This window comes from Larus michahellis, chromosome 3 (genome assembly GCF_964199755.1).
Source record: "Larus michahellis chromosome 3, bLarMic1.1, whole genome shotgun sequence".
In the NCBI taxonomy this organism is placed as follows: Eukaryota; Metazoa; Chordata; class Aves; order Charadriiformes; family Laridae; genus Larus; species Larus michahellis.
The window spans coordinates 25502985-25524031 of record NC_133898.1 but is presented as its reverse complement, the minus strand read 5'-3'; the positions used below and the strand labels follow the sequence as shown (position 1 = coordinate 25524031).

At 45.4% G+C, this 21047-nt stretch overlaps 1 protein-coding gene across 5 annotated transcripts in view; it reads right to left on the bottom strand.

Annotated features, from left to right (window-relative positions):
* MEIS1 (Meis homeobox 1) overlaps positions 1–21047 on the bottom strand; it is a 114400-nt gene that overhangs the window by 65745 nt on the left and 27608 nt on the right. For all 5 annotated transcript variants that reach the window (XR_012586048.1, XM_074579271.1, XM_074579272.1 and 2 more), the window contains exon 7: positions 20334–20445. Coding sequence is in view for 4 of the 5 variants with exons in the window: in XM_074579271.1 (XP_074435372.1) it covers positions 20334–20445 (112 nt within the window). In the remaining variant the exon portion in view is untranslated. The remainder of the gene's footprint in view (positions 1–20333; positions 20446–21047) is intronic.

The following is a 21047-nucleotide window of genomic DNA, read 5'->3' as shown; positions in this document are numbered from 1 at the left end:
GTATTTTTTTTTCCTAAATTAAAAAAACCCAAACAAACAACAAACCCAAATGCAAATCATCCAGGAGCAAACAGATGTCGGAGGGTCCAAAACATGCTACGAAGGTGAAAGCAAAGTCAGATCAATGCTGGACACTTAAAAACTTCCCCTGAATATCACCCACAGGTGCACAGGTTCCTTATTTTCATCTCCATCTTCCGTCACTACATATTCCTAGACATCAGCTACCCAGGATTACCTTAAATAGGCAAACTGATGGGAAAAGGGAAAAACTTCTGGTGCACTCCAGAATTTGAGTATTATTCATGTCACTACATCTAGTGGCATCAAAGGTAGGTAAAACCACTGTGAGAGGGATGACAGATGGGAAGGAGGTAACTCAGTCATTTCCATTTATCTCTCTCTGACTCCATTCCTTCGCAATAAGAGTGCTTAACCAAAATCCCACAGAAAGCTCAAGGCAAAGCTGGGTCACAGCAAAAAGCCATCCAGTGTCTTCAAAAAAAAAAAAAAAAACCAAACCAAAACCAAACACAAATTCAAACACCCCTCAAAAAGCAAGCCAGAAAGATCTCTGGTGTTTCTTTTTCAATTCACACCATTTGTCATTATCCCTAATAGCAACACTAGTAGAAATGGATAGAAAGCAAAAACTGCCTGCTTTTAGTAATTTGATGTACTTAAAATGACATTAATGAGTAACCAAGGAAGTTAAAGAAAACCTCAGGTTCTGGCAGGCTGAAAACCACAGGCATCAGCTTCCCCTAGGCAGGTAGAGACCACATGGAAAAATAATCTTGTTTTTCTGCTGAAGCAACCTCATCCTTCTTGAAAGGGCTGAGGACCTTGTCTCGCCCCTTCCACCCACTGGTGATGGAAGAGGACCCTCATCTGCCCAGCTCACCACTTGATCTTTCTCCTCCTGGGGCAGCCTGGCAGTACCTACGAAGTCACCAGCTTCACCTTCAAAATGGTTCTGCCAACCGTCCCCTTGCTCAGATGGTACTTTCTCAGCTGAGGTTACCAAGAAATATATTTCTACTGCCTGCGTACCCCATCTTTCTTGCCAAAACTTTCAAGACTTGCTTCTCAACTGGAAGGACAGTTGAGGAGGAGGACATACCATGCACATGCAGACAGCCACTGCTACTCCTAGACAAACACCAGCAATGTCCCTGTGACCTTCCCATGCATATGGTATCAACCAGAAGGGTTTTATAGGCAACAGCTGCCACGCAAAGGAAAAGACTGAATTTTCTGAGCATTCTGTGAATGCCGAGCAAAGAGAAGAATGGAAAGGAAATGGAAGGAGCAACCTGAAAAGGAGAAGGGAAAAACAGGAGACCTTGGCTAAAAGGGGAGAGCTCACCACATTCTTAGCCCTGCCTTCATGTATAGAAGATGTTTGCTTTTATAAATCTCAGAAAAAATGTGGTGCATGAGCTAAGTCGGCCCCTAGGCAGATTTAATTTGGGCGACCTGAACTTACTCTGCAGATCACCATAGGTCTCTCTGACCTTGGCAGAGACACAAGGACCGTATTTTCTCATGGCTGAACTACTCTGGAATAATTCTGCCAATGTATTAGGCATAAACAGCCTTTTATTTAACATTAGGCAAATACGTTCTCTCTTTCTGCTTCTAGCCTCCCCAAACAAAATCTATTTATTGGGATAAGGAAAACCCCACCCTTCACCAAGGTCTGGGTACACATCTTGAGGGCCAGCAGAAGCTTGGCTGCTTCATGCTCACGGCAATGTATTTTCAGACATTGCCTTCAGCAAGATGCATTTTGGAGTTAACTGGTAGGTAAGATGTGTTGCTTTTGATTGGAGTGGTCAGCCTGCATATTTGCAGATGAATATACAAATATCTTCAGACACAAAGGAGGGGAAATATACAGATCGATAGCGGGAATACTCAGCTTCAATCGCCAAAACAGAAAACATGATCCTCACCGTACATCTACACATAAGCGAAGAGTAGCTCCGCTAAAACCAGCCAAGTCGCACTGAGATAAGCAAAAGAAAAAAAAGAAAAAAATAAAATCGCGTCTTGGTCTTGCAGAAAATTGACCAATTTGGAAGGAACAGGTAAACAGTGTGTTCTTGGACAAGAGTCAGCACAGTTTGGATGATGCAGACCTTTCCGTTCACGAGTTGCACTGGTTTTTGTGTCTGGTCACTTGAGGTCACACCACAGAGCTCCGAGGCTCTGCAGAAGCCCTGCACGCCTTCTCGCCGTGATGGAGGTAGCTGAAATGGCTATTAAAACCTGTTGTTATTCTGATGCCACCAGATTCTTAATTGCTAAAGAAATGGGGACTGAAACCACAGAAAGGACTTTCTGGCACTGGCTAAGAAGTATCAGTTTTTGAGGTCAGAATAACATCCCTTAAAAATATGAATCAGAGTGGTCCTTTCATGCTTGATAAAGGCAGGCAAAACATTAGCAGACTATTTCGCCGAAGACCAGGATAGTTTTGTAATATAAATATAGACACATGCTCAGATGAGCATCAACAGAAAAGAAAGTACTGCAAACCCATATTCAAATTATCCTGTGAGAGTCAAGTAAATCCTAGTAAATACTATTTCCAGTTTTCACCATCACTCCGACTGAGTCTCTTCTAATAAACTCATCGCATATCGAGCAGGATGGAAACACAATTTTCTGACTGTGAACTGCTTGCTTCATCCGTACACAACTCTTGCGGTATGGCTGGCCACTTACCACCTGGAGGCAAGTGTCTCAGTGTTCAGACTGGGTCACCAAGGCTTCTCAGGCAGAAAAAAAAGTCTCCAGTCACACACTTGCATGCTTTGCCGTCGCAATGCTGGAGCAATAATCACTGATGCCAAAACTGGCGATTCTCTTGAGACTGGAAAATGCTTTCACAAATATCTGCCAACTATCTGAACAGTCGCCAACAATGCCAGCCTCTGAACCACTGCTCATCACGCTGCTGTTTTCTATGCAAAGCAGCTTCGCGTTTTGTCATATATTTTAACTGCCTGACCAGCTTCACCTGCAATACGTGGTTTAGGCAGGCGAGAAGGGAAGACAGAAATTTTCATCTATAATCGCCGGTTGAAACTCAAAGTTCAGCTAAAAAGCATTCTTACTTATACTTTATTTAACAATTTATATGGAAAAGACTTCGACATAACCACCATATTTGCAATGAATGTGATCTTAGCAGCTACCTGAACAAGGGAAAACAGACCTGGAGAGGGCAATACACTCTTGCCCGTGCTCTCCCTTACGCTCCTCTCTCACCAGCCCAGAAGGCATTCTACACATCCGAGGTCGCACACGAACCTCATGCAAGAGCATGCAAGGAGAGGCTCAGGACAGCGGGTGCTGTACACATTAGCTCAAAGATGACATTCTTTAATTGTGCCCCTCTACTCTGCTCTGATAAGACCCCCCTGCAGTGCTGCCTCCAGTTCTGGGGCCACCAACAGCAGAAGGACATGGACCTGTTGGAGAGGGGACAGAGGAGGCCACGAAGATGCTCAGAGGGCTGGAGCACCTCTGCTGTGAGGACAGGCTGAGAGAGTTGGGGTTGTGCAGCCTGGAGAAGAGAAGGCTCCGGGGAGACCTTATAGCAGCTTTCCTGTATCTGAAGGGGGCCTACAAGAAAGGTAGAGAAGGGACTTTTTACAAGGGCATGTAGTGATAGGACAAGGCACAATGGCTTCAAACAGGAAGAGGGGAGATTTTGATTAGCTATTAGAAAGAAATTTTTCACTGTGAGGGTGGTGAGACACTGGCCCAGGTTGCCCAGAGAAGCTGTGGCTGCCCCATCCCTGGAGGTGTTCAAGGCCAGGCTGGATGGGGCTTGGAGCAACCTGGTCTGGTGGGAGGTGTCCCTGCCCATGGCAGGGGGGTTGGGACTAGATGGTCTTTAAGGTCCCTTCCAACCTGAACCATTCTATGATTCTATGACATGAATTGTAAATAAGGAGGTCCAAGTCTCAAAGCAGTCAGCAAACATGCTGGAAAACGCAGCTTTCCAAGGCACTGCAGGGATCTGTGCAGGTTAGGACTCCTGTGGGGCAACGAGAACAGGAAGTCTGCGCTGGGACATCCCTGGAAGCACCTCACTCGGCTCCCTTCCTGGGTTTACCCTGGAGAGCCATCCCTCAAGATCCCAGATAAGACACACTGACAAGGTGCTGAGTGAAAGCCCGCGCTGCCACTGCCAGTAACCTGCCCTCCCTCCGTGCCTACAAAAACACCTCCAGCACTTGAAACCCAGCAGCAGCCCCAGGCTTTGCACTCCCAGCTTCTCGAGGAAGCAAGCCCTGAATTTCACGTTGCTGGGGCACAGCAGAGTCACAGTGCACAATCCGGAGATATTTTTCAGGACAGCATCCAAAGTGGACTTCATATGGAAATAAGAGTTCAATATTCTGCATAAAAGTTGTTAACCTCCCCCTCCACCTCATCTGCTAGTGAAGATTGCTGCAAATAAGACTACAAAACAAGGCGGCCAAATGAGCCTTTTTGAATGCATATTAGTGTGCTTAAATGGACCGAATGTGCATCTTGTTAGTTTGGAGTGGAAGCAGGCTTAAGTCTGGTTTTACATTTAAAAGCAGACAAGGAAAGTGCGTGGTGAGAAGTCCCAGCAGCTGCCACGCCAGCAGACAAAGGACCCTGCGCCCCAACAGCCCACCAGAGCGAAGCCCCGAGTTGTTTGAACGTGGCCATTCCTACACCAGCTCAGCAACAGATTTTGTCCCAAGGCTTTGCTCACGGAGCCTTTCATCTCCTGAAAGACCTCAACGTTCTTTAGTTGAAAGTTGCGCAATCCCTTGCCACTGAGTTTCACAAGCCCGTCCTATCAGGTTTTATATTTAAGTCCCCAGCTCCCAGACTCACGTGAAAATCTTCCGCCAGAAACAGACATGCGCTGCTGAAGCCAGCAACCCCCTCATGGCAGAGAAATATTGAAACCTGGCCTCCTGAGAGAGAGGGGTGGGAATACAGACACTACCCGCTCCCCCCGGCCCTGAGTAACATTAAAATACAAATATCTCTTTCTCTATGCACATCAAGATTTTTGAACACTCCAGATCACCCATAGAGGTTAGCAAAGACAACAACTTTTCATGAGATGCTCAGGAGCTGCAGAGGACACAGCCTCACGCATCTTCAGCGAGCCCCCGCCCCTCATCTTCAGCGGTACAAAACACTTTACTCCACTTCTCCAGGCAGACCAAAAAATTCCTTCCTAAAGAAACGACAAGTTTTAGCACAGATTCATCCCTCCTTACTCTAAGCATTAAGGTCAGACTGCCAGGCCAATCGTCTGAGCCAGGCGATTAGCCCTCCCCGAGTCCTTCCACAGTGAATGGAGAGAAACATAAACTCTCCGGAGGGAAATTCAGGATTGAGATGACTACAAGAATATGAGCGCTATTAGCTTCGGCTACTGCACAGATCAGTTAAAATCTTACAAGCAGAGAGGCTACTGCGAGGAAATGATGGCTAACGACGGCTGACTATGCCCATCTCTGTTTCTAAACAAGATCTGGACTTCAGGGCCCCTTCTAAAATTACTCAGGATGGAAAGGCTGAATTTAGCTCTCATCCATCACCTTAGGAGGATACAACCTCATGTTTCCTGCCACTGAGAATCTGGAAAAATGCAAAATTCTACCTCTTATCATCAAATCAGAATTAATTTCTTCTTCCTATTTTGCCTTACTTGAGAGAAAAAAACAAGCCAAACTAAACCCCTCCTTGATAGATAGCTAAATTTATGTCTTACCAAACTGAATGTAAAGGCAAGAAACAGGAAGCTTTTACTTGGAAACTGGAATTTCAAGCACTCAGTGGCAAACAATGAACCAGAGAGATAAAGATGCAATGGCAATGGTAGGGGACAGACCTGCCAAGCTTCCTGCCCACACTGACTCAAGAGCATGTGTCCTACCATGATACGGACCGGCCACACCGCTTGCTTTTATTTTGGTAATTGGTATTTGTTCCTGTGAAAACCCCTATAAAAACAAGTCGGAAGACTGGACAATAGTAGACCCGCCATCTCTTATAGCCAGATCTTTTACTTAACACTTTGCAAAAGATGTAATCAGCGGATCTTTGTCCATTTATACAATTCTCTCTGCTGCGACGAGGATTGTATTACACACTCCAGATCAGAGCATCCAGCCTTCCCCATCACTTCAAGAGATTGATCTGATACTTGAAAGCACATTTACTATTATCTACTCCAGCCCTTTGGAAATGACATTACACAGATACGGGGGGCAGGCAAATATTGCTGCTCTTTTATTATTCCTGCTGTTCCCTCACTTATAATATCTGAGAAGTTCCCAGGTCAATGGTATTACTTTATCTTCCTCCCCCTTTCCTTTATCTCCTCCCTCACCCCACAGGTATCCGTGTCCAAATGGGACTCTTCGGCAGGGGGTTTTGCTTGACCGGGGTCACTTGAAGGTCAAGCTTTTCACCAGTTGCTAATGCAAAGCTTCTTCCCCCCAGCCCTCCAAAGCTTATTCTCTGCCCCCAGCCCTCCAAAGTTTCTTCTGCCCCCCAGCCCTCCAAAGGCTCTTCTGCCCCCAGCCCTCCAAAGCTTCTTCTGCCCCCCATCTCTTGTCCCCAGCCCTCCAAAGCTTCCCCCGGCATCCCAAGCGTCCGGGCCACCCCTTCCCCACGCACCCTTCTCCTGGCCACTGGTGCAAATGGAGAAGGCACACACACCCTGATGAAGTTATGGAAGCAAAACCCTCCCCCTATGGAAACTGGAACACGTTTTGCTTTTTTGAATAAAGCAAGGAAAAGGAGAGGCTCCCGAAAAAAAAAAATAATCAGCTCAGCAGAGACTTTATTCCTGCACTAAACTTGAAGGATGTGAGGCTTAACTAGTTAGAAGCAACTCGGACTATATTTTTGCCTACCAGAACGAAGATCGATTTTTATTTAGATTGATTTTAAGATTTACATGCGAGAAATGGATACAATTGGATCAAATATGTACTAAAACAAATTGTTGACTCCCATGAAAGCCAATAAAACCAAAACAAATTTCACAGATCTCATCTACCAGCATTTGAGATTTGTTTTATTTCATTATTTTGTATACATTTACAGAGCCGAAATTTGCTTAACTCTCCTCCACTTTTCTTTTACTGAAACAATAAGGCTCGTTGCAGAATATTTTGTACTTGAATATTATCACCAGGATAGCATATGGCAAACTAGCAGCAGGCAGTTTATCTTCATCCTCTTTGTAAGCTAAAATTAGCACAATGCTTTTGCAACAGCGTATGATGTATTCAGACCAGCACGATATACCTAATACAACTTCAGATCTATTCCTGGCTAACCTCCAATATTCAAGTAAATTGATTGCTAATTTTAATTGAGTATTAATATGTTTAGCATCAAGTTGGCATTTATCAACTTGAGAGGCACTTTTAAGTTTAATGCTGTCATTTCACCTACACTGACTCCAATGATAAATAAAATCTGTGTATTAGTAATACACAGAATTTCACTTCGTCTCTATGAGGCCATTCTAATTTATATTAAAACGTTATATATGGAAAGCTGTGCTGCAAAATTGCATAACTGTGCATACTCTGCTTTTCAGTGATACAATTAAGGGTGGCGAAGGGTTGATCCACCCATGTTAGGAGTGACGTGCTCCTCCTGCTGCAGCCTGCATCCCCGCAGACTGTTAGCTGCTTACTTTATTGGGATTAAATTCAACCAAGACACCAACTTTATCTGGATTAAATTCAACCAAGACACCAACTTTACACTTCCTGATGATGTGGCTACACCAGCCCTCTCTGCTCGCCACTCCGCTGTTCAACCTGGTAAATTATGGCCACCTGAGGGCTTTTTTAACTGGATTAAAGACACTAATTTTAGCACTGTTTGCTAGTTTGTTTCTTGTAGCTGTAACGCCAAGAAACTGAGCACAAAGCTCTTTCTAAAGGAAAAATGAAAGGTCCTGAAAAACCACTGTGCTTCACAAGGGTGATTATATTATCACCTTTCTTGCCAGGTTGACGGAATAAAAATGTCTAAGAGTGGGAGGCAGTCACATCCAAGCATACATACGACCGAACACACGCACAAACTATAAATATTTATATACTGACACCCAAAGATTCCGTGGCTCGGTCTGCTCTCCAACTGGCAAAACAGCCCCCTGCCTTACCTACAGCCTGTCACAAAACTACAACACGGCACCAAGCCTGTCTGATTGTTATACTGAAATAATCTCACTGCGGTTCTTGCTTTTACACAGCCAGCCTCACGCCGAATTTGTCTGGGCTTTTCCTGACAGATACCAAAAAAAAGAAAACAGGCAGAATCCTGCACCAAAGCCTCGCTAAAACAGGTTCCAGGGAGGAGGAGTACGGCACGAGCAGAACGTTTCAACCCCACTTTGTGCCTCTTTTCCACCCCCTGCAATTTGCCTGCGCCTTATCCCCTACTCGTTAGCAAGAGGCTGCTACGCTCTGACCTTACAGTGCCCCGAAAGAAATTTAAACCCAATTTTAAACGATGACACTTTACTTCAAGCAGTTCGGTTAACGCTGACTGCTCTATCTCTTTCCCCTGCTTTACAAAGGCAGTCGATGCAGAAGGGCATGTGCTGTAACCCAGGGACCCAGGCTGGAGCACCACGGTGGGGTTTCTCCCCCAGTGCCATGCCAGGAACGGAGGGCAGGAGGGAGGAGATCTCTTGGCACAGCAATGAGAGCACCAAGAGGTTCTCCAAGCCTTGCTTGCATGACCTTCACTTACTGACCAGACAGAGCTAAGATATGCCTTCTTCTGAAGTCCATCGGGACACTACAGACTCCAGAATATTTTTAGCGTGCGTCCATGTGACACTAAGTGCTATTCAGAGAGCTGGGGGAAGATTTAAGAATCAGTTGGGTTACGTCCACCGCCTTTAGCTCTTTTCTGAGGACATAACTGGTGCCTCCTAGTACGTCTTCCCTTCCCCTTCTGCAAAAGGTGAATTTACAGCCTGGAGATGACACACAGTACCGGGGTTGCAAGAGCCATCGCTCTCCTGTGGCACAAGATCAGTCATAGAAAAACAAAATTGAAAAGGCTGCCCCTACTGTATTTTTATTTAGGAGGGGTGACTAAATGGGGAGGGATTCTTGATCAGGGAGCATAGCAATAGGACAAGGTGTAACGGTTTGAAACTGAAAGAGGGGAGATTTAGATTAGATATCAGGAAGCAATTCTTTCCTGAGGGTGGTGAGACACTGGAACAGGTTGCCCAGGGAAGCTGTGGCTGCCCCATCCCTGGAGGTGCTCAAGGCCAGGCTGGATGGGGCTTTGAGCAACCTGTTCTGGTGGGAGGTGTCCCTGCCCATGGCAGGGGGTTGGAACTAGATGTTCTCTAAGGTCCCTTCCAACCCAAACCATTCTGTGATTCTATGATTTATTTATACAATGTTTCTTCTTTACAACACCTCCACATTATGCTTCTGCAAAGAGCAACCACAAACTCTGTGTGAGATTTCCAGCACTCATGAGGAAGAAAATAAAAAATAAAATCAACCACCTGTGGCTATTAAATGCCAGAGATACCACCTGCCGATGAGGAAGTTCCCAAGCGGGTGGCAGGGGGCCCTGGGGAGATAGTGCTTGCCCTGATGTGACACTGCTACCACAGCACATCCCAGGCCTGGCCAGGCTCTCCCACCTCCTTGCCCACCTCCAGAACCATACCAGACAAAGCTCAAGTGTGCCCAACGCAAGGTGCCAAGGCTACCTGGAGGAGGCATCATGGCTAAAGAGACAAGCCAGAGAGGTAGAAGGTTTTACCAACGGCACCCTTGTTCAAAGAACCACCGGAGTGGCGACAGGCATCTGCTCAGTCATAGCCCTGCGGTCCCCCACCAGCTCGGGGAGAAGAGACATGGGGCCTCTCCCTCTGGAATTTCGCATGGCACTGACTACCGGGTCACCAGGCCAGTGAGAAAGTGGTCCCCGATGCATTACATGGTGACAGGTGGCCCCGCCGCTGCCGAAAGCTGCAGGGACTGCCCCGATTGCCCAGAGAATGTCCCCACCTCATTCATGAATTTAAAGAAAAAAAGAAAAAAAAAATAAAAGCCTGTCTGCATCAATGTGCTTAGAAAAACATGATGTCAGCATCTTACAGCGTTCATCCTATTAATTAATCCCTTGAAGAATGCCCCCTCGCCCACAAACATATAATGTAATGCCAGCTTAATCTTACCTAAAAAAAAAATACAATGCAATACGATTACTAGTCTGACTCTGCTAACTGTTACAGCACTGCTTAATCCTGTATTTCGGTGCTTTAACAAGCTCCTACAATACTGTACAGAGTTTATCAGAGCAGTTGCCAAGACAAGAAGGACTTATGTTTTAAACAATATAATTCCACGGTCTTTTGTGCTCTTTATGCGTTATGTTTATACAATGACTTTCATCCCGGAAGATCTCAAAGCCTATTGCCTGTTCCTGTTCCCACTGAAGTCTTTCTTTCAGGTTTCGTATTGGAGCAGGATTAGAAATTCAGAAGAAATAGATAAAAAATAATATAAATATAAGCATAAGCTTAAATATAAATAATAACTATAACTATAAATATAACTATATAAATATAAGGAGGGGTATAGTAGCAAGATGTACTGGGGCAGGACGCTCATCCCTCCTGCCCCACGATTGCAGCTGGGACAGGAGACACCAAACCGGCCCCCTCCTCCCAAAAAACTGCAAGGGAACCCAGCTGGGATCCTGCCCAAAAAAGCAGATGCAAGCAAGACCTGCTGATATATGGTCCCTCCATCCCTGCAATAACTTTGCCTTCGTCCCCAGGCCACCCTCCCATCGGCACAGCCCCGCTCCGGCAAACATGCACCCGCAGCCACGCATTTCCCGATCTTTGCTGGTTATAGACATATTAAGCTTCCCATGGAACAGGAGAAGAAAGCTCTGCTCCCTCCCTGTAATTATCAAATCAGCCCGAAAATGAGGAAGAATTGAGAATCCTCATTATAGCACATCATAAAACACGGCGAGGTCTCGCGCTCGCTGGATGTTATTGGCGCAGTCTGCCAACAAAACTTTACAAAGAGCGCAGGAATTCATGTTTGCAGAGATATTAAAGTCATAAAAGGGGAAATTTGTATTTTATTTTCCCACAGCCTAAATGAAGGTGAACCAAGCAAATTTGGCAAAGAGCGCGAGTCAGATGCCATTTCCCACAGCAGCGTGGTATTTTCCTCTGGGAATAAAACATTTTCCTTCAACTACTGTTTATAACTCTTATCAGTTCAACAGCAATAGAGCCATCAAGTCCAATATCTTGTGGAAAAAAGTCAAGGTCAACAAGTACTTGCATTTTCGTTTATCTTTAGCTGCAATTGCTACTGACATTCAATTGGGTAATAAACATGAGGACTGTCAAATGCTCTCAGCAAACAGGTGATCCAAAAGCTATCAGAGAGAAAGAGGCTCCCGCCAGGTAATCAAACAATTCTGTTGCGACAATTATGATTTGAGCGCATTCATTTACAGAAGCAATCACCTGTCAAATTTGAATGAATAGCGTCAACCCATTCCCACCACCCGGGTAGTATGGGCGAGAAAATACAAACTATGTCGACTTTCTTCCCAACAAAAGCATGCTGGCATTAGCAAGAGCCGTCAAAAAGAGCGTAAATAATAATAAAAAAAACCCAGTATCTTATTTCCTGATTTAAATTTAAAAAAAAAATATTTTAACATAAAAAACAGAGGAGATCAGTCCAAGTAGCTCGATCTCGTGTCTGTCTCTCCCAGGAGCAATAATGGGTGTTTTTGGAAAGTTATATAGAAAGGGGGGTTACACAGAAGCGGTTGTGCTCCGGCTCCGACAATCAGCACTTGGGCAGCTTCCTGAGCCAGCAGTTGCATCTGGACCAGGGTTTTTAATAGCTACAGAAGGACCTATTTTTCCACGAATTGGTCTAATCTCTTTTTGTCCCCTGCTGACCTCCACAGCACACTGTAGCAATAAATTTAACCCAACACGTAAAACATTTGTGTTTGTTTTAAACCTGCTAACGCTCTGGAAAGCTCCTATGCCATGAGCCTGGTGAACACCCACCCTTAGTTCTTGCATTGTGGGACGAGCACCGTCTTTCTCTATACACAACTCATTATTTTAAAGACTTCTCTTTCAATCTTAGTCATCTTTCTCCCCCCCCGCCCCCTTCCCAGCATTTCATGTGAGAGGCAAGAAAATGCTTTAGGCCAAGCAGCCTGATGGCACACCCTATTGCATCACTAATCCAGAAACTCTGCATGTTTATGGGTTTATACACATTGCGATAAAATGTTTCTCAAAAGCGGAGGCCATCTCGGGAACACGCCTTTGCTTCTTTAACCTCTGATTTAAAGAGATCAATGATGCACCCCTTGAAAGTCACACATCAGATGATAGCAAAAGACTCTGCTGAAGCCACCAAGACTTGGAGAGGCAAATGGGGATTGGGCTGGTGCCTTCAAGATGGAAAGCATACAGAATCGTAGAATGATTTGAGTTGGAAGGGATCTTAAAGATCACCTAGTTCCCCCCTGCCCTGGGCAGGGACACCTCCCACCACACCAGGTTGCTCAAAGCCCCATCCAGCCTGGCCTTGAACACCTCCAGGGATGGGGCAGCCACAGCTTCCCTGGGCAACCTGGGCCAGGGTCTCACCACCCTCACAGGAAAGAATGTCTTCTTAATATGGGCCATATGGGAAGTTCATTGGCTTCAATGAGCCACTGCAACCTACAGGCCCAGGATACGTAAGGGGGGAAAAACCACCAAAACCCAAAAACCCTACCAGAATAAAGCAACAAATTTTCCAAATCAGATCCTAACAGTGATTTTCAAAACACAAAGCTCAGGTACTGCTACAAAGGGGCACCTTGGACACCAAAACCTTCAAACCTATTCCTATATCCACTTGCAACCAAGCCTCTCTCTGCCCTGCCCAAGGAGGAAAGCAAGATGCTCTTCAGTCCTCCACCTGAGCTTTTAGGTAACTGCCCAAGATGCGATTTAGCAATGTGGTATTTATCACCACTGTTCCCTGCTCGGCATATTCAAGATCTCGCCCTCAGTAACACTCTTGGGGCTGCAAAGACACACTTTGGGGTCCGCAAAAGCCCTGCACCACTGATGGCATGCTCGGGTCAGGGTCAGGGCCATCTTCTTACACACATGGGGTATGTATACATAGATTTGCGCACAGCCACGCAGATGTTTAATGGGCTAGACATTTCTAAGTTTAGAAAAACTTGCCAAGAAAAAGAAAAAAAAAAAGGGACTCCAGCACATGAATTTTGCTGCTTGATTACAGACAGGCCAAGAAGTCAGGAATATTTGTATTTCCATAGTCACTTTAAAGGTAAGCAGTTCCCAAAGTCTTTTTTCCCCTCCTTTCGCACTGCCAACGATGGCAACAGCTTCAGCCTGAGGGATCTGCCTCCTGACGCGATCGCCTCTCTGCTCCTCTCCCGGCTGGAAGCTTTTCCTAAGCAAAGACTGAAAGTTGCATTAAACCCTGCTGAAATGGTTGTGCTGGTTTTGAACTGCTTATTATCTCGGGGGGCTGACCTGAAAAACAAGTTGGTACTTAGACAGAGAAAATTCAGGTTTTCCCTGAAAGGCAAATGGGAGGAAGGAAGGGGTTTTTTTACAAGGAAAAGAATTCGTTTATGACTGCGTTACCCACAATTTAGGCCAAACAAGCAACATTTATAAGTATTTAAGTTAGCTTTGCCAAATTGAAAAGAAAAACGCCTGGTAATAAAAGACGTTTGGAGCTAATGTGAACAATTAAAATAAATCCTGACACCGGGAATGGATTGATGCTCGAATCACGACAGACACCCGCTTCCAAGCGAGGACTGTCTCCCTGGCACCATACTGGAAGCGTAACCCTGCCTAGCTGAGGCACGGAGGCTTAATGCTGCCGAAATCTAACTTTAACAGCTGAATCAGGCTGATGAGACCAAAAAAAAAAAACAAAACCCCAACCAGAAGGAGGAAAAAAACAGTTTCACGCCCTCCGGCTTTAGAGCAGAATGATAAATTGACATTGTGTTGTTATGAGCATAATCCTCAACTACTCAATCACTGTTAAAAAATAAAACATGATTCTGGGGAGATAAAAATAATTAATGCTGGTGCTGCTGGAGAATATGCACCTACACGAAGAGTTCAAATAAATACGGGGTTGTTTTAAATCTCATCTCGCGTCAAAGGGAGAGGGCACAGGTGCTCGCGCTGATTTAAAGCAAACCGAGCGCTGCCCACTTGATGGAAAAGGAAGAAAAGAAAAGGGGATGGCAGAGCCTCGGCGAGAAAACTGATACCGCTCCGTTTCCAAACAAGCCTATTACACTTAATTCGGGATTCACAATACATAAAGCGCCAGAAAAAATCCCGGGAGCAGCCCCTGTTGACTAATGCCCTGTCTTTTCCAATCGAGGGTCACATCCAGTCTAACCGATCGCATGATAATGGCATCAGAAAAGGTCAATCAAAGACAAGCCGAAGCTTCCACTGCCTGGCTGACCTTCGGAGCTTGTGACAAATTGCTATCAGTCAATGTCAACTAATGACAGCGGCTCTTTGGCTAATCAATTGTTCTAAAAATGATCAAGAAAACTACTCGTAGGACAGCTCATTTTCACATCAATGCCTGTGAAGTATGAAAAGCTCATTTTTTTTGAGTTTTTAATAAGCTCATAAGTAAAGCAGTTACTTGGTAACAGGGGTCACCTTAGTGAAAAGACAGAACCTTTGTCTGCCTTTTACATATTCTTTTATTACCATATTATAGTAAAAATATGCCATGCCATTACTATGCCAGAGGGCTACATAATAAAGTAGGTAATACTTCATACTTTTTTTCTTTTCTTTTCTTTTCTTTGAGATAAATACGTCTGTGGTTTAGGGGCCTCTGTTTGGATGTAAATAATTGTCGATATACTCTCCGCGTACTTAAACGCGAAGCAATCACCACCGGCACGCAGGTGACGTGCCCACTCATTACTCGCCCAAACTTCACGTGACAAGAGCCGGCAGCGAAAGCCACGCCACAAAATCCAGCGGCGCTGCTGGGAAGTTAAGGGCTAACAGCAGCTATTTTGTTCTTAAAGCCACCCACCCCACGCCAGCGCAACTTATGCCGACCGTTTCCGACAGAATTCACGTTGGGTAGGAAAACCGCATGCTCCGAAAGCCCCAAAGCCCTGCAAAAGCAAACAGACATTTCCGCCCTGGAAGGATTCTGCATGTAAAAGGCACCGTGGAAACACACACAGGCTCGGGCTGCGGGACACTGGTCACGGTTCTCCCCATAGAGCAAAGGGATAGCTGCGGACCGGAGATTCCTCCACCCTTTCCCCATACCTGCCTCTCCCACCATCATCTTCGGCCACATCCCCAAGCCGCACAGCCAGGCCAGGCTCGAAGCCGCATTCACGCATTAAATATTACCAAAACCACCAAATCCACACTGAGGTCAGAGGGTTTGAGAAGTGCAGGTGCGATTGCGCTTTGCTTTTCCGTGAGGAGGGCGTTCGGCCAAGCACATCGCGGGGCATCACACCACCAGAGGCCTCTTGAGAAGAGGCGGCGTTGAGAAGGAACAAGGCGCCATCGCTCGAGCATGGCACCGCTTTTTTTCCGATGGGGTTTACCTCTTTACTGGGCTGCCTCCCACCCACAGCACCTGTACTGCAGAAAAGGCTTCGCCCCGGGGAAAATACCCCTCACCAACCCAACCGCCCCCCGGAGCAATCACCACGGAGAACGGGGAGCGAAGCGGGTGGGGGGGCAGGGGGAAGCGCTAAACAAGAAACATTAAAACTTTTGTTTTCACGGGAGAAACTGCAAAGTGACAGCAGTTTCAGGTTACACCCTAAACCTGCCTTGCTATGGTAGTTTTTCAAATTAAAATATCTTCTGTGGCCTCAGCCACTCTCAAGCCGTCCATAGGCAAGAAAGAAAGGAGGCAGGGCAACACTTAAGCTCAGCCATAATTGGAAGTATGTGAAAAATGAAGTGTCAGTTCGGTCAATAAAGGGCAAAGGTGAAGGGGAACTGCAGCCCAAACTCGGTGCGAAATGTGCTCATTAAGACACCCAATCCGCGGGCTCCTGCCCACCTATCCCATTAGTCATCGGCCATCTGACCGCTTCAAATGCCTTGCCTCCCCGCTCTTATTACTTTTCTTCTCCCATGTCAAAAAAAAAAAAAAAAAAAAAAAAAAAAGAAAAAAAAAAAGGCGAGCTGGTATATAAATCCTCGCTCAGTCATCTGGAACATAATGTGGCCCTTCTCTCCCCCATCCGCCCGGCTTCGCAGCCTCCAAACAACCGCCTTGAGATTCCCGGCAATAATAAACGCGATTGCCTTTTTGCCTATAGGTTGCCCGAACTCCAACAAAAGCCTGAAAAAAACCCAACCAACCATTGCGGCCATTGATACATTTTTATAAAGAAATATTGCCGCTTTCTACTCCCGGCTTGGAACAGCAACAATTATTTGGAGGTTAAAAAAATGTTTTGAACCCTGGCCAAGGCTTGCACACAAAAAAAAGGGGGAAAGAAACAATACGCACAAATAGAAAGAAACAAGACGCACTGATGGATTATTTTCCTTTTCTTTTAAGGCGCGTAGGAGAGCTAAACATGGGAATTTAAGAGCCCCACTCTGGATTAAAAGTGACTGTACCAGGGCTTTGTTCAGCATCCTCCTGGTCTGACTACTTGAAAAACAAACAAAATATACCTGTTAATACCCCAAACAGGAATCTTTTAAAGTCGGAATATGCAATAAGATAAAATAGTGTTGCTGTGAGCTCAGCGACACCTGCCTGTGCCTAAGAACTTGCTTTTCCCTTTTTTTTTTTTTTTTTTCAACAGAATTCAGCAAGTTATTTTTCCACTGCGTAAATTCAGATCTCTTTGCACCATTTGGAGACAGACCTCCAAAGGCCCTTCACGATAAGTTCACAGCAATGGGAAAACGGCCCACAAAACTTTTTCATAATATTATTCTGCATTCCTGTACTATAACTATCCCCTACGATGACACAATACCGGGCCTTTATGAGAGGTTGCGTCAACGTGCCATGCAATAACATATCCTGCTGTTCAGTGGCACGAGACCCCAGAACAGCTCCCTCGCAGTTAAATATGGATTTCTACAATAGATCGAAGCAGCTGGGAGTCATTGCTATTTACTAAGTAAATAAATTTACATGCTCAAAAAAAGACTTCAAAGTGTTTACAGGAAAGAGCACCTCCTGTTTTCAAAAGTAATCATTCCGTACGTGTTGTACATAGGCACATAAACAGGTTAAAAATGTACTTTGTGAGGTTTAAAAGCAGTAATGAAGCAGGTAAAGAAGAAAAGTAGTTCATAAAAGCCCAAAAATAGACCTTAACATACTCTGAGTTAAGACTAAGGGAGAAAACTCTTGTTAAGGGGCTTGAGCGTTCCAGTCTGAAACTGGAACCAGTTTCCAGCCTCTCTGAAAATGCAAAGCTCACGCTCACATCCTTGGGATATCTCAGCCAGGTTGGAAACCTGGACCAGAAGGGGCTTCTACCTACCCCAACGGGGAAAGTAGGTTGTGGGAACAACCTAAAAATAGCCACTTTTAGAGGGTTATATTTCTGGTGATTAGATTTGGGGTTTTTTAAATGGCAAACGTGCTCTTGACAGATGGAACCCAAAGGAACTTTTACAAACTCCTAAAAATAGGGAAGCCCGTAACATACTGAATATATGTCACGCCACGCACGCATCTCGAGTTAACTCCTGTGCTCCCGAGCGGGAACGCGCAGGTCCTCGGCCTTTTGCTGCCATCCGCTCCCTGGCACCCGGCTGCTGCGACCGTGCCGTGCCGGCTGCTTCTGCCGACCAGAAAAGCAGCTGGCAGAGGTGAAACCATGAGTTTGACCACAGCTTTGCCACTCCTCACATTCAGGCCACGGAAGAAAAGCCTCCAAATCACGGCATTTTGAACTTAAACGTAGTTGGGAAGAGGCAGGATATTTGCTATCTTTTTCTTCTCTTCCCTTTTGGTCATTCGGGATCCTGTGTTTTGACTTCTTACCCACATGGGAAGCCTAAACCGCGTTTTTTTTTTTTACACAAGGTGTATAGGCAGGCGTGGGTGTGCTTAAACAACTGAGATTGCCCCATGATCTCAACCTTCAGAGGGCTTTGAGCAAACAAGATGTAAAGCACAGCTCAGCAAAACCACCCCTAGCCTTCCCACACCCCATTTTCCTTAAAAAAAAAGGCCATTTCCATAGGTGGCAAGTGGCCTGAAGGCAAGACTCGGCACCAGAGAATCCCTGGACAAGGGTCTCCTTTCCAAAACTCCTTTCCCAAACTTGACCTGAGAGCTCTAATTAGCAAATTCTCACCTTTTTTGACTCTTCCCTAAAGTTTTCACGCAACGAGCCTTCTTCATGAAACGCATCTATCAAGTGCTGGCAGCAATTCCAGCCTCAAAAAACCTTACTCTGGGATGCGGGTCAAAGTTTCAGAACCAGCTAAAGCATCGCTGACAAGTCGTTCTGTGGCTATTTAACGGGACTCAAGCTCTAAAATCATTCGTGCCTTCCAAAACCCCTTCCTGACAGAGGTTATAGCATGCACCTTGCTAGGAGCCGACCAGGATGGCGACGAGAAAACAGTAGATACGACCGGTGCTCCAGACTAATCAAATGCCAAGTTTAGGAGAAAACGTAAGCCTAAAACATTCTTCAAAAGTACACCAGGAACTGCGCAGCTCCATTTCCAAAGCGCCTAAGAGGTTTAGGAGCGTGCTGGCAAGCCTCCCCGCAGATGTTCCGTCCACGCACATGGAGACATAAACACGCGCACATCCGTCTAATGAAAGAACAACCCCAGCCGAATACAAAACCCCCTCTCCAAACAGCGGGTTTTAGTTCCAAGCCTACTTTTGCAGCAGCTTTTTCACCCTTCCAAAAACCCCGTGGATCTAAAATCTGCTCCAAAAGCAAGGGGCTCTAATGAACGCGTTGACACCACTTCAGCATTGTGAACAGCACCACTAGAATATATACGTACACATACTTGAAAGAAAAAAGGCCCCCTGAATTTATGTTGCATATCATTTTCCAGTAAAAGTCAGAGGTCAGAAGGTTACCAGTTTCTGCCTCAGCTCTGCAACAGTTTACTATTCCAGGCCCCATTTTTACTAGGCTATACTTGTGATGAAGTCAGCAACTTTTCTTTAAACAATAAAGTGTCTCAAATACTTAAAATTCTATAAAGAGATGTTATTCACCATGTACGCTAGGTCCACGTGTATAAAAAATTAAAATATACTGGTTTAGTTTAAACTAATCTTGTTAAATGCAGACTTTGCAGTGCTAATCAGTCCTGCTCAACCTTTTTTTGGAAACACAATTCCTTTGTTGTCTAACAGCACTTGAATGAAACATGATCATAAAACCAGATTTAAAAGTATATACCTATTGTGAGTTCAGAGTCAACTTCAATAAAGCACTCACTTTTATATTCAGATTAAAGCTCCTTTTAAAATTTTAATTGCATTAAATTAACACTAAATCCACTGCAGTTGGTCTCTTCAGGAAAAGTATGAAGCATTTAAACAGCTTCTCAGAAAACCCCAGAATTTCAGCTTTTTAGACTTCGGAGCTTCTGAGACAGCGCTAATTATTTGTAGTACTTCCCAATTCCATTGCACCAAGCTCATTTCATACTCATCCGGCTAAATCACTTACTCTGACAAAACACTTTTGCATTCAAGTAAATTGGAATTGAGTAAAAAAAGTAAATAGAAGCACTGCTCGGGATTTCGGAAAATGGGCCAGCTAACATCTCGTCTTTATAGGCAGAGAAGTTTTGATGGCATCTTTGAAATATTAGCATGCATTACGGCAATCTTAATTACATTTGCTTTTGAAGATTTCATCTTTTAACCCATATTTGAATGAAGGAAAAAAAAGAAAACAAACCCTTCTCATTGCTTATTTTTATTAAGCATACTGCAAATTTGGTACATATGTTGGTCTAACATGTGCCTGCTGGCAGGGTCGAAGAAATAAAGATGCCAATCCTTTTACTAGGAGGAGATGGGGGGGCGTGTGGAAAAAGTGTCAAAAAAGGAAGATAGACCTTTCTCGGCACAAACTCCCTACTACCTGAGGACATCGCAACATCAGAGAGCGAGTGACCGGTCCCCGAGAGCATCGGTGATCGCTCGCCAGCTAAGAAAGCGGGAGGGCTCCGTTCCTACCTTGCTCACTGCTGTTGTCCCCGCTGTGCGATGTGTGTCCCCCGCTGGAGGGCCCGGGGGTTCCCCCGGAGCGCGTCGACGCCGTGTCATCGTGGTCTCTGTTCCAGGAGGGCTGCGGAGCCAAAAAAAAAAGAAATAATCAAACGTTAAAACTTGAGATGGGGGAGATGGGTTCGCGTGCTCCCGAGAGAGTGGTACCCGTGCCCAGACCCACGGGAAAAAGCTGGCGAATACATTCCCCATGTTATTCCTTCTTGCCGGATAGCCGGATCACCGCTCCCCAGCGAAAATAATATACTCTGGAATATGTTTACCATCTAAATAATCCCATGCTTTATTACCACAGAAAACAGAAACATTCCCGGCCAAGCGGGGGGAGAGCCAGAGAGCGAATGGCTGGCACCGGGCTCCACCGATATTTTTAGCATCCGCAAACCCTCCGGCGGAACAGCCTGCTAACTCCGCAAAGGCAAAATGAGAGCGGTGGTCGAGAGCCGGCGCCGTTTATATCGGCCTCCCATCCCTCGTACGAGGCCAACGTGGAAGAGCTTAAAGACTTTGCTGGCAATTAGGCCTGGGTCCATAATAGCCGGGATGTGTCAGCTGTTTGCCGGATGGTATATGGCAAATGGACCAGGCACGGGGACAAAAAAGAAATGAGAATAACAATGGCTTCACATCGGCTGTGTACACTCAGCCCCATGCAGAGCCTCC